General features: G+C 46.4%; 1 protein-coding gene across 1 annotated transcript; it reads left to right on the forward strand.

The window, feature by feature from the left end:
- Window positions 1–1909: 1909 nt before the first annotated feature.
- Window positions 1910–12194, forward strand: LOC123364548 (GTPase IMAP family member 7-like). Its single transcript, XM_045006766.1, has 3 exons — window positions 1910–2039; window positions 8607–8664; window positions 10759–12194. Exons 1-3 carry the CDS (start codon window positions 1971–1973, stop codon window positions 11721–11723), a joined length of 1092 nt encoding a protein of 363 aa, XP_044862701.1. The 5' UTR covers window positions 1910–1970; the 3' UTR covers window positions 11724–12194.
- Window positions 12195–17318: the final 5124 nt, after the last annotated feature.

Raw genomic sequence — 17318 nt, forward strand, 5'->3', positions numbered from 1 at the left:
AACTCAAAAAGGAAGCTTAGAGGAAGTGGAAATTTGGAGAGATGACTAGGGAGGAGTATAAAAATATTGCTAGAGCATGCAGGGGTGTAATCAGGAAGGCCAAGGCACAATTGGAGTTGCAGCTAGCAGGGGATGTGAAGGGTAATAAGAAGGGTTTCTACAGCTATGTTAGCAACAAGAAGAAAGTCAGGAAAAGTGTGGGACCCTTACTGAATGGAGGAGGCAACCTAGTGACACATGATATGGAGAAAGCTGAAGTACTCAATGCTTCTTTTGCCTCGGTCTTTACAGACAAGGTCAGCTCCCAGACTGCTGCACTGGGCAGCACAGTATGGAGAGGAGGTGAGCAGCCCTCAGTGGTGAAAGAACCGGTTAAGGACTAATTAGAACAACTAGACATGCACAAGTCCATGGGTCCAGCTCTAATGCATCCAAGGGTGCTGAGGGAATTGGCTGATGTGATTGCAGAGCCATTGGCCATTATCTTTGAAAATTCGTGGCAATCAGGGGAGGTTCTGGACGATTGGAAAAAGACAAATATAGTGCCCATATTGAAAAAAGAGAAGGAGAATCCAGGGAACTACAGAACAGTGAGCCTTACCTCACTCCCCAGCAAAATCATGGAGCAGGTCCTCAAGGAAACCATTTTGAAGCACTTTGAGGAGAGGAAGGTGATCAGGAACAGTCAACATGGATTCACCAAGGGCAAGTCATGCCTGACCAACCTGATTGCTTTCTGTGATGAGATAACTGGCTCTGTTGATATGGGGAAAGCGATGGACATGATATACCTTGACTTTAGCAAAGATTTTGATATGGTCTCCCACAGTATTCTTGCCAGCAAGTTAAAGAAGTATGGATTGGATGAATGGACTATAAGCTGGATAGAAAGCTGGCTAGATTGTTGGGCTCAACGGGTAGTGAACAACAGATTGATGTCCAGTTGGCCGCTGGTATCAAGCTGAGTGCCCCAGGGGTCGGTCCTGGGGACGGTTTTGTTCAACATCTTCATTAATGATCTGGATGATGGGATGGATTGCACCCTCAGCAAGTTCACAGATGACACTAAGCTGGGGGGAGAGGTGGATATGCTGGAGGGTAGGGATAGGGTCCAGAGTGACCTAGACAAATTGGAGGATTGGGCCAAAAGAAATCTGAGGAGGTTCAACAAGGACAAGTGCAGAATCCTGCACTTAGGAAGGAATAATCCCATGCACCACTACAGGCTGGGGACCGACTGGCTAAACAGCAGTTCTGCAGCAAAGGACCTGGGGATTACAGTGGATGAGAAGCTGGATAGGAGTCAGCAGTGTGCCCTTGTTGCCAAGAAGGCTAATGGCATATTGAGCTGCATTATTAGAAGCATTTTCAGTGAATCGAGGGAAGTGATTATTCCCTTCTATTCAGAACTGGTGAGGCCACACCTGGAGTATTGTGTCCAGTTATGGTCCCACCACTACAGAAAGGATGTTTACAAACTGGAGAGTCCAGCGCAGGGCAATCAAAATGATTAGGGGGCCGGGACACATGATTTATGAGGAGAGGCTGAGGGAACTGGGGTTATTTAGTCTGCAGAACAGAAGAGTGGTGGGTATTTGATAGCAGCCTTGGGGAAAGAGCTGATCAACCTGACTGCAGCCCTGATGAGAGAGAGGTACCAGCACTTCAGTTCTCTGGTTCACACCCTGCTCTGTTTCCGATGCTGGGGCAGGTTGAGAGTGGTCAGGTTACCCAGTTCCTATAAAGCACATCTGGAATTGTTCTCCAGACAGAGGTCACTTGCTAATCAGGCTCCATCTCCACCCCACCACCTCACACAAATTACATAGACCAATAATGAAACTGAAATCATTTATTTTATCTGTCTTTCCATAAACACTTTGTTCCAGTTTTACTTTCTATCAGCTACATAACACAAGCATCCCTATAAATTGGTATCAGTCCTGTCAGAGCCCCAGTAGCCTGGCAGGATGGCACAGCAGATGGAAGGGGCTCCAGAATCTGCAAGAGGAGCACGCGTTCGTTCTCCAGGCACACAGGTATTGCTGGCTGATTGTCCTACACTTGGTTGCAATGTCTGACTAAAGAATGTGTATATCTGAAGGTCTGTCACTGAAAATGCTCCTGGGTTACAGGAAGAACAAGTATTTGACTGGCAGCTCTCTCTCTCTCTCTCCCCCCCCCCCCCGTCTGTCTGTACAAGATCCAGCTGACGCCAATTCCCAAGAGAGATGGAATCACCCAGTAGGTGATCCTTGAGAGCTTTCATTGAACTTGGTTAATAATCTCATGCTAATTTGAAAGCATCTCAATAAATTTAGTATCTTTAGCATCATATTGCAGAGGATGACTCCATCCCAAAAGATACTATAACCATAAATTCGTGGTGTTCAGGTTTTTCTGGTCTATAGGTCATTCGCTGGTGATAACTTCAGCTGGTCAGATATTATGTGCCAAATGAATGATGAACTTGTCACAGTTTTGGTTGGTGAATCACTCCTGACTTCTGCAAGTGTATTCACAATTTGTAAACTATTCAGAATACTCAGGATGAAATGCTTTCTGGCAGTTCATGTGTATGCATCCTCTTCACTTTGAATGCTATTCATTCCAATAAGTTTTCAAAGAATATTCATTTGTGCTAAAACTCATTGAGCTTTTGTGATTTGTGAACCTTTTAATAAATAACCAGCAGTTGTCTGAATACTTGTAACGAGTGATGTAACATCATGAATCCTAACCAGCTGAAGCTGGTGCTTTTACTCAAAGCTCTGAAATACCCCAGACCCAGTTATCTTGGAGACCAGCCTCTTACCAATGATGACCAGGTATCAGGTAAGCTCAGCTGGGAGGATCTCAATGTTGCTGAATCTATACCAGTAGCTGAAAGCCCCAGGCTGTCACAGAGGTGTCATTTGTAAAGTCAAGTATCAGAGGGGGAGCCGTGTTAGTCTGGTTCTGTAAAAGCAGCAAAGAGTCCTGTGGCACCTTATAGACTAACAGACGTTTTGCAGCATGAGCTTTCGTGGGTGAATACCCACTTCTTCGGATGCATCCGAAGAAGTGGGTATTCACCCACAAAAGCTCATGCTGCAAAACATCTGTTAGTCTATAAGGTGCCACAGGACTCTTTGCTGCATTTGTAAAGTCATGTGTAAAAAGCCCAAAATGGTTGAAAACTTAAAAACTGGACTGTTACAGACTGTGAATCCCAGTGAGAATTGAACTGGGTGATATTTGGAACAAGAGAAGCTCTCAGCCAGGCTCATAGGAGTTTCCATCACTTCACACTGGCGCAGACAGTCTAGGTTTCAGAGTGACGTCTGAAACCACGGGCAGTGGCTGCATAGGCGCCGACTCCGTGGGTGCTCTGGGGCTGGAGCACCCACAGGGAAAAATTAGCGGGTGCCCCGCACCCACCAGCAGCCAACCCCCCCCCCCCAGCCTCCTTCTCCCCCCTGAGCATGCCGCATTCCCAGTCCCCCCTCCCTCCCAGCGCTTCCCGACACCTAACAGCTGTTTGGTGGCGCTTAGGACTTTCCGGGAGGGCGGGGGGGGGGGCGGGGATGCGGTGCACTCAGGGGAGGAGGAGGAGAAGAGGCAGGGCAAGGATGGGGACTTGGGGGAAGCAGGTGGGAAAAAGCGGGGTGGGGACTTTTGGGAAGGGGTGGAATGGGGGTGGGGTCAGGGCATGGCAGGGGTGGGGCCAGGGTGGGGGACAAGCACCCACTATGCAGAGCGGAAATCAGCACCTATGATTGAATGAAGCTCCCCAGCTCAACTTTTCTGCCTGTGGCCCTGCCCATACTCCACCCCTGCTCCAGCCCAGACCCCGCCCCTCCCACTTCCTCCCTCTTCTCTTCCCTCCCCCTGCGCCTCCCTGCTCACCTCCTTCCAGCCAAATCCCTGAACCCAAATGAAGCAAATGATGTTTGAAAAAAACATTCCTCTGCAATTTCTTTCTAAAGAAAATGGAGCATGTTTCCACTGCAAGTCAGAAGGTGAAGACTGGACATGAAGAAAGTACCTAATTAAAAGCACTAAACTTGGGACTAAAAAATGTCAGTCACAGGTTTTTTGATATACCCTGAAGTTTGTTAGAGATTTATTTGTAAAAACTTTGTAGCAAGAGCAAGTCAGCTGTCCTGCTTAATACAACGTTAACTATTATGGGATACATGACGCGGTTCTTCTCTGGTTTACATTTTCTTAATCAGTGTTTCTAAGATGATTGTATATTTTAAATGTACTCTTAAGCCTTCATAAAGTAATCATTCCAGATTACTACATATTTAACTCACTGAAACAAAAACATTATTTTAAATTAATCAGTCACAGAGGTTTAGTTCATAACAACGTTCATTGCTTTTAGAAAAAGGGACAATAATTTACTGTGTGTGATCTCCATAACAATAGACATGTTTATGAAATTTCACCAACTTTAAAAAATATGTTTCCAAAGATTTTAGGCATAACAAAGGATTTTATATCTACTAAGGTACTGATTTTCAGGGGCGGCAGCTTATATGGGCTCGAGGTGCTTAAGCCCCAGGAATATTCAAGGCTGAGGGCTCTGCTCCACCAATATTTGGAGCTGGGTTTCTCCCCTTCCCCCGCCTCGGAGCTTCCCTGCCTGAAAGAAAACAGCCAGTGCCTCTCTCTTTTGTTTGTGCTGCTTCTGCCTAAGGCTATTGAGATCAATGGCTGGCAGCCTCTTGGAGCACCGGGGAAGGGGAAGAGGGAGAGAGGAGGAGGAAGGAGGCACACAGGTGCTTGGGAGCTCTCTCCCCCGCCCCCCCCGGCACCCAGGGGCAGCAGCAGGCGTGGGGAGGCCACACATGATGGCAACCCCCCGCCCCGGTGTGATGAACTGGGAATGTTCTTAATGTTTTCTCTGAATACTGTGTTGGTGCCTCAGTGTCCCCTCTGCAGTTCTTAAGTATCTAGGTGGTGGATCAGGGTGTGTGATTGCTACAGAGCAAGGGGCCAGTGCACCTAAATGCCTGACACTGTCTCCTAGCAACTGATGGCCTGGGCCCCTCCCCTGCAAAGGTGCCAGCTGAAGGTGTTGGAGACAAAGAGGTCAGGTGACCTCCTGGCCCGGGAAAGGAGCTGAGCAGAGAGCAGGGGCTGGAGGGAGTTTGGGAGTCTGGAGCTGGCTGGGGACGAGGAGTGAAGTGCAGACGGGGGGTGTCTGGCTTGCTGCCCCCCAGAATGGACCTGGCTGAGGGGTCCGGTTCGCGGTACCTACAAGCTCTGTTTTAGACCCTGTTCCTGTCATCGAATAAACCTCTGTGTTACTGGCTGGCTGAGAGTCACGTCTGACTGCGAAGTGGGGGGGCAGGACCCGGTGGCTTCCCCAAGACTCCGCCTGGGCGGACTCGCTGTGGGAAGCGCTCGGAGGGGCAGAGGATGCTGAATGCTCCAAGGAGAGACCCAGGAGGTGAAGCCGTGTGAGGTTCTTGCCCTGCAGACAGTCTGCTCCAAGGGAGAGGAGGGTCCCCAAAGTCCTGACTGGCTTGGTGGGGAGCAGGTCCAGAGTATCGCCCGGGGACTCCGTGACACCCGGTACCCACCATAGAGGAGGCGAGTGGGCTTTCTGGACCTGAGAGAGTCCCTAGGAGCATGTGCAGTGACTGTGGTGCAGAGTGAGTGTGCTGCGGGGGGGGGGGGGGAAGAGGAGGGGTCCCTCCCCTGGAGCTTGCTGCTGCCGGTAATGGGGTTGGGGGGTGAGTCCTCTCTGGCCCTAGCCTTGGGGCAGCCTGTCTGCATCCCAAGATCCTTATCCCCAGCCCTGCCCCACCCCAGAGCCTGCACCCCCAGCACCCCAACCCTGAGCACCCTCCTGCACTGTGAACCCCTCATCCCCAGCCCCACCCCAGAACCCTCACCTGAGGGGAAAAATGTGCAACTTAAATTTGGTGGTCAGTTTGGAGTATCATTGTGTTTAGCACAATACTTGATTATTTTACACCCTTTAAAGTATATAACTAGTCGTATACAGGTGTTACGAAGTGGGAATGTTCTTAATGTTTTCTCTGAATACTGTGTGGGTGCCTCAGTTTCCCCTATGCATTTCTCAAGGATCTAGATGGTGGGATAAGGGGTGTGATTGTTGTAGAGCCCTAGAGGGCCAGTGTGATTCCGTCTGCACAGAGAATGGCCAAAACCCTGTCTCCGGGCAACTGATGGCCTGGGCCGCTCTCCTGCAAGGTGCCAACTGAAGGTGTTGGAGAACAAAGAGATCAGGTGGCCTCCTAATTCCTGGAAAAGAGACAAAGGCCAGAGGAGGGGGTGTCAGTGCCTGTGCAGACTTCCAGGAAGCGCATGGTGTGGAAGAGGATGCTGGGATGCTTTGGAACTACTCCATACAAAGCCAGTCAGGACTCTGGGGGAGCCTCCTCTCTCTGAGCGTACTGTCTCCAGGGCAAGAAGCTTACACCTTCCTGGGTCTGACCTCGGAGCATTCAGCCCTTCCACATCATGCACTTTCCGCAGTGAGTCCGCCCAGGCAGGTCCTGGGGCAACCAGAGGTCCCTGCACCCCAACTCTGCAGTCAGACGTGACTCTCAGCCAGCCGGTAAAACAGAAGGCTTATTAGACGACAGGAACACAGTCTAGAATAGAGCTTGTAGGTACAGAAAACAGGACCCCTCAGTCAGGTCCATCTTGGAGGGTGGGGAGCCTAGACCCAAGTTCTGGGCCTCTCCCGATTTCCCCAGCCAGCTCCAAACTGACACTCCCTCCTCTGGCCTTTGTGTCTCTTCCGGACAAGGAGGCCACCTGATCTCTTTGTCCCCAACACCTTCAGTTGGCACCTTGCAGGGGAAACTGAGGCACCCACACAATATTCAGAGAAAACATTAAGAACATTCCCACTTTGTCACAACAGGTGCAACAAAATATAATACCGTATATTGAAGCAGGCAAGTGCTGCTTCTGACTTTCCACTTTTAATTGACCCTTGTAATCTTGTGGAGCCAATGTGTTGTAGCTTCATTTTATATCGGCTTACAGGGCGAGAGCAGGGGGGGACCACCATTTTGGGCACCACCAAAAATTATACAAACCTGCCGCCTATGTCTATGGTTACAGCAGTACCTCTTGATATGTGGGAGATGCCTGTTCAAATCCTTTTTCTCCTTCTGCCAGGAAGGGGGGGAAGAATTGAGCTTGTATCTCCCACATCGCAGGTAAGTGGTCTAACCACTGGGCTAAAGGTTACAAGGTAGTCACCACTCCCTCCAGCCAGATTTTGAGTGGGGTCTGATCCAATAGGGTTGCTCAGAAGACACCTACTGGATTGGGCCCCTTATGTGAGTTAGTCTTCGGCCGCTTATCTTCCCTCAGCTCCTGACTCACTCTTGGGTTTAGGTGGGAGACAGGCATCTGAAGGCCTACAGTTAGGCAGCACTGTACGAGACCAGAGGCAAAAACTGAAGCAACTTTTGCTCTGAGAAACTTAGGGCTTGTCTACACTGTCATTTGGCCGCACTGAAACCTTCTCACTCAGAGGTATGAAAAATCATCTCCTTTAGCGCAGCAAGTTTCAGCACTGTAAAGTGCCAGTCTAGACAGGCTCCCAGTGCTGGGAGCTACGCCCCTCATGGTGGTGGGTTTTTTACAGCGCTGGGAGAGAGCTTTCCCAGCGCTGGCTCCACTACCACACTGTCACGTTAAAGTGCTGCCATGGCAGTGCTTTAATATTCTAAGTGTAGACAAAGCCTTTCTCACCAAATGAGTTTAGGCGCCAAGTTTGGCAGGAGTTTGGTGGATCATGGTGGGACTTAGATGCCTAAAAACTGGATTTAGAGGCCTAAACCTGGGATCTAGGCATGTAAATAGCTTCGTGGATTCCACCCAAGGTGCCTAGGCACTTTTGAACATCCCACTAGGCACTACCTCATCTTTAGGTGCCTAAATACCTAGGCAAATCTGGCCCTTAGAGCCTTATTATTCTCAGCCTGATGGGATTTTGATGAGTCTAAATAAGGTAGTTAGCCCCGTAATGACTCTAAAGAGGGTAACTGGGAGACTGCTCATCCTATTTGGTTTTTTCAGGTGCTTGGCAATCCAGTTTTAACTTCTGAGACTAACAAGCTTCCTAAGGCTAACGTGTAAGTGAGGGCAGGGAAGGGAGAGATGGGTTAGCTGTCCAGCCAGCCCCAGAAAGCATCACAAGGTGCAGGGCTGAGGTTGGAAAAAGGAGAGATTAGCAATTACCCAGGCAACATCTCCCACCAAGGGGTCAATACTTTCATTATGGAGGGTACTGTAAAGTGGGATCATCTCATGGGTGAAGTCTCACCCACTCTCCCTACAGATGTGAAGGCTGCCATGTCTGTGACATCACCACCCCCAATTTATGTTCCAAACTTCAGAAATATATTCAAAGGAGTTGTTAAATGTGAAATGCACTGTGTACAGAGAGTCTGTGACAGGTTCTCTACATCAATTCGGCCCTATCACAGGGCTCAAGTAGTGCAGAAGCTCCTGCATGGGATATCTCAGCTTAAAGGAGGTTTATCATATGTCCACATCTGGTGTGCTCTAAATTATGTTCTCATTGGTTAAATGAAGTTTGTAAATCACAGGTTTCTTTACAGATATTTCAGCCAAACACAAAAGGGAGGAAGAGACAAAAAATGGAAGGAACATGCCCTGGTAAGTAAATGACACTCCAGATTCTGTCATGCCCTCAGCGTTGCCTCTTTTGCTCAGGTTGGATTTTCCATTTATGTAACAAGAAACACATGAGATGGGGTTTGATCCATATTCTTCAAATACTTTATCAGCAATCACTCCCAGGTATAATGATGCCACAGTAAGACATTCCCTAGTTCCTATCCGCATTCACCACACAGCACTCATTTCAGATACCTTAGAAAGTAAAATTCTTGATCACTTTGGCAACTGGATGCAATAAGCTAGTTGCACATAGATTCCCAAGTGTTACACTTGGAATCTCATAGTTTAAAACTCTTCAAGAGTTTATCCAAGAATTTTTCAGTCATGTTCTCCATTACACCGGATGGTCTGAAATAGATATCCTCTTTAGTTTTTCCCTTTCATTATGTTATCCTTGCCTAAAATATTTCATTGCCACAGTCTTCATTGCCAGTTTGTAGCTTAGGAGCATTTTAAACAATTATGACACATACTGCCATCTCCTGCCAATTCTTCCCTTTTGCCTATCCTATTGCATGTATATTGTACTCTTCTCTATTGTCATTCCAGTCATGATGATCATCCCACCACATTTCATTTATTCCCAGTAATTCACGATCTCTGATTTAGATTTAAATGCAAAATGGTGACATTTAAGTGAGAAATCATGACTTACTAAAGTGCATTCTGTGATCCTAATTTATTCTGATATTTCTGTTTTCTAACTATTCTCTCTTAGGCTTTATTTTCTATGTTGGAAAGAATGTTAGCTTATCTGAGTTAAGGGAAAGTTCCCTTTCTCACTCTCTACCTACTTTGGAAGTCACCTGAAAGAGTTCTGTCATTTTTGAATTGTGGATTTTAATGTTGTCCTATCTCTCTAAAAGGAGGCTGTCGAATCCAAGGAGTCACCTCTCTTCAGAAAGCACATCCTAGTGAACCATGAATACAAAACCCTTTCAGCGCTATCAGCACATCCACCTGCTGGTCTTCAGTATCAGTCTTCTCCTTTTCTCACTTCTATAGGCAACTGCAGCAGCTCAGTGATCCTCTGCATGGCCCCAAGCTTCCTTTTATTTCATCCTCCGGTCTCTTCTTTAGTCCTTAAAATCATTCTTGATTGTATTGAATCTTTTGGTTTATATTTTTTGTGAATTCCCCAGCTGCCTTTAGGATATCCCTGACATATATTTATTTATTTTTGTACACACACACACACACATTACAAAGGAGCACCAATACTTTGCTTTAAGCACTCCTGGGCAATTCCTGAATATGCATCTATGACATAGACTCCCCTCCCATAGTCCCTCAGCCCTCATGTCAGCAATTAATCAACTTATCCACAGCAACCAACAATAACTCAACAGCAAAAATCATATAGAAGATCATTGAGATCTCCCACCAGAGCTTTCCCATTCCCCTCCACCCTGGGAAAACAAATGACCCTTGGAGCTTTACTGTTACCTTAGCTGTAACATCCTTTGTGTTAATATGAAGAGGATCTGCTGCACAGTAGTTATCTTCTTCCATGTTTCCCATGGTGATGACAACAACTCAGGCTGCTTCTAACCTGCTGTTTCCACTCCTGCTCCGCACCTTATTTTATACTCCACAGGCCTGTTTCTCCACTATATAAAGTGAATATGAAATGCTACTAAATCAGAATTGTCTGCTCCCTCACACCAGAGATCACATTTCTCACTCACCTTGCACAGTTACAAATGACTACACAGGGTTCAGGGCAGAGAAGAATGAGCATGTGCTGTGAACACAACATGGTTCAGCTGTGGAACTAGAGTAGATTGAAGAGCATCCAACAACTCCCTGGGAAGGAGAGAGGGTGGGAAGTAGGAGCAGTGTTCCTCCAAAAACCAGTATCAAATTAAGGAACCAGATCACACCAGCCCAGCCTCACCTATGCTTTAGTCTTACTCAGATCTGAACATGAACCTCAAAGATTGGTCTCTAAATTCTGCTGCAGGTTATTTTTCGTTTAGATTAATTATCAATTATAATCATTGAAACAAAATTCTCAAACCCACCAATTTCTTTCTCTATAGCTTTCAAACATCTCTTTGTTCTCAACAGTATCAGGTGATGACAGCCAACAGACCAGAAAAGAAGAACTGAGAATTGTGCTTGTTGGTAAAACTGGATGTGGGAAAAGTGCAACAGCAAACACCATCCTTGGTAGAAAAGCATTTGACTCCAAACTCTCAGTAATATCTATAACCAAGGAATGTAAGAAGGAGGGAGCAAGCCTGGATGATACAAGAGATATTCTAGTTGTTGATACTCCGGGTCTTTTTGATACTAAAGTTTCTCTTGAGAAAACTTCTAAAGAGATTGGTCGCTGCATGTTGTATTCTTCTCCTGGGCCTCATGCTATAGTTATGGTGATACAACTGGGCCGTTTCACTGAAGAGGAAAAAAAAACAGTAGAACGAATTCAAGAAATTTTTGGAGATGAAGCAGTTAGATACATCATACTCTTATTCACCCACACAGAAAATTTAGAAAAGGTCGAGCTGCTTGATCAGTTACAAAAGGCAACGGATAAGAATCTTTCTGAACTGGTGAGAAAATGTAACAACCGAGTCTGTGCTTTCGATAACAAAGAGAAGGAACGGGGAGCTCAGGTTAGTGAGCTCATTAAAATGATTGATGCGATGGTGAGTGAAAATGGAGGCTCATATTACACGAATGAGATGTATGAAGAGGCAGAGAAAAAAATCCAAGCAAAGACAGAGGAACTACAGAAAAAATACAGAGAAGAGGAGGAAAAAAAGAAAAAAGAAATCGAAAATATTATACAGGAAGAGATAAAGAAGAGAGAAGATAAATTTATGGAAGAAAGAGAACAGGAACGTAAAAAGGAAGCCATGGAACAAGAATTAAAGAAAAAACTTGAAGAAATTAAACAGCAATACAGGGCTAAACAAGAAGGTGCCAGGAATGAAGCCAAAAATGACGGTGATATATTAACATGGGCTGGCAAATGCATAAATAGATTGTGTACATCAGTGGTAGGGTGGCTTAGTAATTTGTTTTAAAACTCAATTGTGGGGTTGTAGATATTTTTTTCTTTCTCACTTTGTGAGCAAATTTGTTTATTCAGATGCTGAGGTGATTTGTCTAATTGTTATTTCTGCAACCTCAGCCTGGGAATCTGATAATCAAGCTCTGTTATTTTACATTATTGTGCAGCCTATAGGTATTTGCTAGATAAGGCAGAGGTATAAATTAAGGCAGTAACGCAATAAACCTACAAGCCTCGAGACCTGTAAGATAATAGCTCAGCTTAACAAGGCATAAGCCCAAAGAAAGACTAGACATAAGCAACTAATCAGTAAGTGACCCTAGATCAAATATATCATAAGCTAGAATGCTATATGAAGTAAGCAGGGCTGTAAAGCGATTAAAAAATTAATCTCAATTAATTTCACAATTAATCGCACTGTTAAACAATAATAGAATACCATTTATTTACATATTTGTATGTTTTCTACATTTTCAAATAAATTGATTTCAATTACAACACAGAATACAAGGTGTCCAGTGCTCACTTTATATTTAATTTTTATTACAAATATTTTTACTGTAAATAACAAAACAAAAAAAGTAATTTCAATTCACCTAATACAAGTACTGTAGTGCAATCTCCTTATCATGAAAACTGAATTTACAAATGTAGAATTATGTACAAAAAAACTGCATTCAAAAAAACAATGTAAAACTTTAGAGTCTACAAGTTCACTCAGTCCTACTTCTTATTCAGCCAATCGCTCAGAAAAACAAGTTTGTTTACATTTGCAGGAGATAAATCTGCCTGATTCTTGTTCACATTGTTACCTGAAAGTGAAAACAGGCATTCACATGGCAAGTTGTAGCCAGCATCACAAGATATTTACATGTCAGATACACTAAACATTCATATGTCGCTTCATGCTTCAACCACCATTGCAGAGTGTGAAGGGTTCTCTCATTGATACCTGCTTGGGACTGTCACTTGATGTGCTGAGATACCACTGAGCCTAACCTTTCTGCCAGCCTGAGCACCCCTTGCCTTGGTCTTGCTGAATGTGACACTGTAGGCTTCCTCCAGCACAGACACAGAGACTGGGCCACACACCTCTGCAGAATACAGAACTGGAGATCAAATCAGCTCTGGGAAGATTCAGTTAAAAGGGACTTGCCTCAGCGCCTCAGTACACAGCCTTTCTGGGAGACTGAACCCCAGATAAATCTGTCTTACACTGTTTAAAGTTTTATACAGTATAAGTTCATATTATTTGCCCCCTTTCTTGAAGTAAAGAGAGATATGCACAGACTGTTTGTCCCCTCCCGGTAACAATTACTTACATTGGGTTTATCAACCGAACAAAGTAAGTTACTAAGCAGACGTAAGCAGAGTCAGGATGAGCTCTATCCTGACATCTGGTGGTGAAGTATGGCGAGTGTAGAAAAGAACTTCAGAGGCTGATCTTGTTTGCATAGGCACACCCACCCTGCCTACTGTGAGCCCACGGCAGCCCAAAATGGTCACTTTGGCAGCTGTGGGATCCCCAGTTTCTCTGTTATTGGGGCAGGAGGAATAAAGTATTGTTACTCTGATTATGTGAATCAAGGACAATGAAACTGTTTTATGACAGAGGATCTCACCATCATCTAAGTAGCACTCGCTAGACAAGGGACATGGGTTCCAAAACCCAGCAAATTGAGAAAAGGTGAGGGATAGGTATGGGTGTCTTTTGAGGGCTCGGCACACTAATTTGCACCTTCTTCTTTGTTGAATAGTAGAGCTAATTTTGAATCCATTAGGAGTCTAGTTAGAGACTGCTGAGCTGAATTCACTTTGGGCTGATGGTGTGCCAGGACTGTGGCTCCTCTATACAAGCTGAAATTACTGAAAGGACTAGAATTACTGAGCTAAGATTGCTAGTGCTGTGTTAGTTTGTGGGGGAGCCTGAAGATATATTGCTAAGCAGCTGGCAGAGAGGAGCAGTTTGTGGGATGGTTGGAGTGGTCCACGGAATGTAGAACTGCGCTGAGCAGTTTGTGGAAACAGCTGGAGCGATTCATGGGATGGCTGGTGGAGTGGAGTGGCTAGCAGAGCAGTTCGTGGGATGGTTGGAGTGACCGATGGAACAGTGAGCAGAGCAGTTTGCAGGGACGGCTGGAGGAGCGGAGTGGCTGGTGGAGCAGAGCTGTTTGTGGTAAAGGTGGCAGCAGACCTCCACGGAGAGGTGGGGCAGTCGGCCTTGGCCCACGTAAGGTGCCCCATAACACCCCATGTGCCCGCCCCCATTTCCACCCAGGCTGGGGAGGTAAAACTCTGCAGATGAGCTTTTGAACTCTGGGGCAGTACTGACCAGAGACAGAGACTTTTGGGTTGTTGGACTTTGGGGTGATTGGACTTAAGACCCTGAGGGGAAAAGGACATTGCCAAACTTACTTGGAGGTGGGTCTTTTGCTCATGGTTTGTGTTATGAATCCTGTTTGTGGTGTTTCCCCAACATAATGTCGCATTGTTTCCCTCCTTTATTAAAAGGATTTTGTTACACTCAGACTCCGTGCTTGCGAGAGAGGAAGTAAGTATTGCCTCCTAGAGGCGCCCGGGGGGTGGTATGTTATTGTCCCAGGTCACTGGATGGGGGCTCGAGCCGGTTTTGCATTGCATTATTGAAATGGAACCCCTGGATACTGAACCCGGCCGTTATTGCTGCCAACTCAGAGGGGCAGAAGGGTTACACAAAATAAAACAAACACGCAAGATTAATCTTAATACACTAAAAAACTGGTTACATGTAATATCTCCCCCTCAAAGATGTTCCAATGAGCTTCTTTCACAAACTAGACTCATTTCTAGTCTGGGCTCAATCCCTTCCCCTGTTCAGTCTCTGTTAGTTCCAGCAGATATCTTGGGTGGTAAGCAGGGGTACCCTGCCGACTGGATTACCTCACTCCTCTCCCTTAAATAGCATTTTCCTAAGGTGGGAATCTTTTGTTTCCTCCTTAGATTCCCCCCTCCCTTCTCTGGAAAAGTACAGAATCCAAGATGGATCCCAGCATCAGATGACACAGACACATGTCTTCACAGGGCCCCTCAGAGTCCCTCCTCACAGGGTCCCCAAGTTTTCACAGCCTGTTGTACTAGTTGATGAGTACTGTTTGGCTTTCCCATTGTTACACCTGAAGTGTTAGCATTGGGAGAGACCCAAGGCAGCAAATATGAAATACAGATACATAGGCCAATATTCCTAACTTCAGATACAGAAATGATACATGGATACAAATAGAAACTTTTCCAATTATATGTTACATGATGCATTTTGCATAAAGCACATTCCAGTTATGTTATATTCATATTCATAAGCATATTTCCATAAAGCATATGGAGTGTGAACATCACACCTATCCCCTGAGATTACTGACAGAGGATTGGACACTGTTCAGTATGGAGGCAGTATACCAAAAATTCCTGTTTGGCTTTGGTTACACAACCACCCAGTGTCATTAAACACTGTAATGTCATCCATAGGTGTTTTTGCAATGTTCTGGGGTTTAGTTCCCAGGGTGCCTGAAAACATGTTGGGGTGTAGTATTGCTAACAGAATGCAGATAGCAATATCTGTTAAAGTGTAGGTATCTTCCTGGCATTTAGCCACCAATGCCATGAGGCGGTGTGCCTCAGTTTCCCCTTCCACACATCATGTAGGTTTGTTATGCTTTTGCTGCTGTGCCAAGCTCCAAGCTTGTTTACAGGTATTAACTGAGAAGCAACATGCTGGTGGGACTTTCTTGTCACCATCCCTAGCATGTACAAAAGTTTTTCCCCAAAATCAATTATGTCACACATTTTCAAAGGATTTACCATCAGTATTAATTCCATTAGTTTGACCCATAGATGATGTAGGAAAAGACACAAAATCACCAGCAAGTTTATGACAGAAAGGCACATCCAAGTTTGTTTATCATACCACGCCTTCTGTTTACATAGTTTAGCTTGTCCAGTATCTATTGGCTTTTTCAACCCCTTCATGTACCTCAGTATGTGCTTAGATGCAGGCATTCCTTTCCCTTCAGTAAAGGTTGTTAGTTTAGGTATGTCTTTGGGGCTTTGGAGAGGAAAGGATCCCTCAGGACCCAGCCAGAAAAGGAACATTCTCTCTTATCTCCCCACCCCTCCCCTCGTTTTTCATTCTTTTTTCCCCTCCATCCTCATCCTGGGGCTCAGGGCTGGGGGTGCAGGGTCTGGGAGGGAGTTAGGGTGCAGAAGTGGGTGTGAGTTCTGGGTGTGAGTTAAGAGGCGGGAGGTGGCTCAAGGTTGAGGGCACGGAGTCTGGGAGGGAGTTAGGGACTTAGGGTGCAGGAGGGGGCTCAGGACTGGGGGCACAGGGTCTGGGAGGGAGTTATGGTACGGGAGGGGGCTCAGGATTGGGGCAAGGGGTTGGGGTGTGGAGCATTTACCTGGAGCCCGGCTCACCGGCTGGGAGAGTGCACCATACACCATGCCTCCAGCAGAGTTTCCCAGCCAGCTCTTATGGCTCCCACCCTGCTCTCCCCCACAGCTTCTGCCCCCGCAGTGGCCCCTGTCACTGGGATGAGGGGTTATGCCAGGGCACTGTGTGTTTCATTGTAAATCTGCCTCTGTATGTACCCCACGGGCCCAGGCTCCATCAGATGTCCCACCCACAGGACCCCAGCTGGCGATGCCTTCTGCTGTCCTTGATTCACCCAGAAATGCTGTTTCAGGTCTAGGGCAAACACCTGGAGGCTGTCTGGGTAACTAGGTGGGTTCCTGGATTGCGGCTGCAAACAGACCCTGCTGTGCACTCCTGATACCTCACCTTGCTCCTGTTTCCTGGTCCTCAGTCCCCTTTCTGTGCCTAGGGTGACCAGATAGCAAGTGTGAAAAATCAGGATGGGATGGGGGGTAATAGAAGCCCATATAAAAAAAAGCCCCAAATATCAGGACTGTCCCTATAGAATTGGGACATCTGGTCACCCTATCTGTGCCTGGCACCTAGCCCTGCCCCGTTACACTTTCATCTGACTAACCTGGCTTTGACCTGGTGCAGCTCATTGGCCTTGACTCCAGCCTGATCCTATAGCACAACACTGGTACAGACTGCTGCTTCCGGCCTTGATCCTCTAGATTGAAGCTGGACCATGTTATCAAGCCCCCACCAGCCTAAGCCCCAGCCTCGGCCCATTCCTGGTAGTTGCGATCCCGACAGATTCTCATGCTCTGTAACTTTGTCTGGCACCTGGACACCATAGTGATTGGCAGGTTTGAAATACCACAGATGGAAAGATGGGGCTGTGGGGATTTTCAGTGAGAGAACTGTGTCTCCTTGCCCGCTCACTTTAACTTTTTCTTCTACCTTCCCTGCTCCTTACCCCACAGACACCTCTAGGGCCTGGGGATCCAGGCCTGGCAGTGCTGGCTGATTCTGGTTTGATGTCAGGGGTTGAGATCTCTGGCCCCCCACCATGATTCTCACAGGTAGCTCTGGATTCTCTTAGGGGAAAGAAGAGAGAACCAGCACCATGATTCAGGTCCCGTTTTATTCCCAGGCCGTCTGGGATTGTACAGGGCAGGGCTGAGCTGGGCCTGGGGCATGCAGGGGGTTCTGCTCAGAGCA

Source organism: Mauremys mutica, chromosome 2 (genome assembly GCF_020497125.1).
Source record: "Mauremys mutica isolate MM-2020 ecotype Southern chromosome 2, ASM2049712v1, whole genome shotgun sequence".
Taxonomy (NCBI): domain Eukaryota; kingdom Metazoa; phylum Chordata; order Testudines; family Geoemydidae; genus Mauremys; species Mauremys mutica.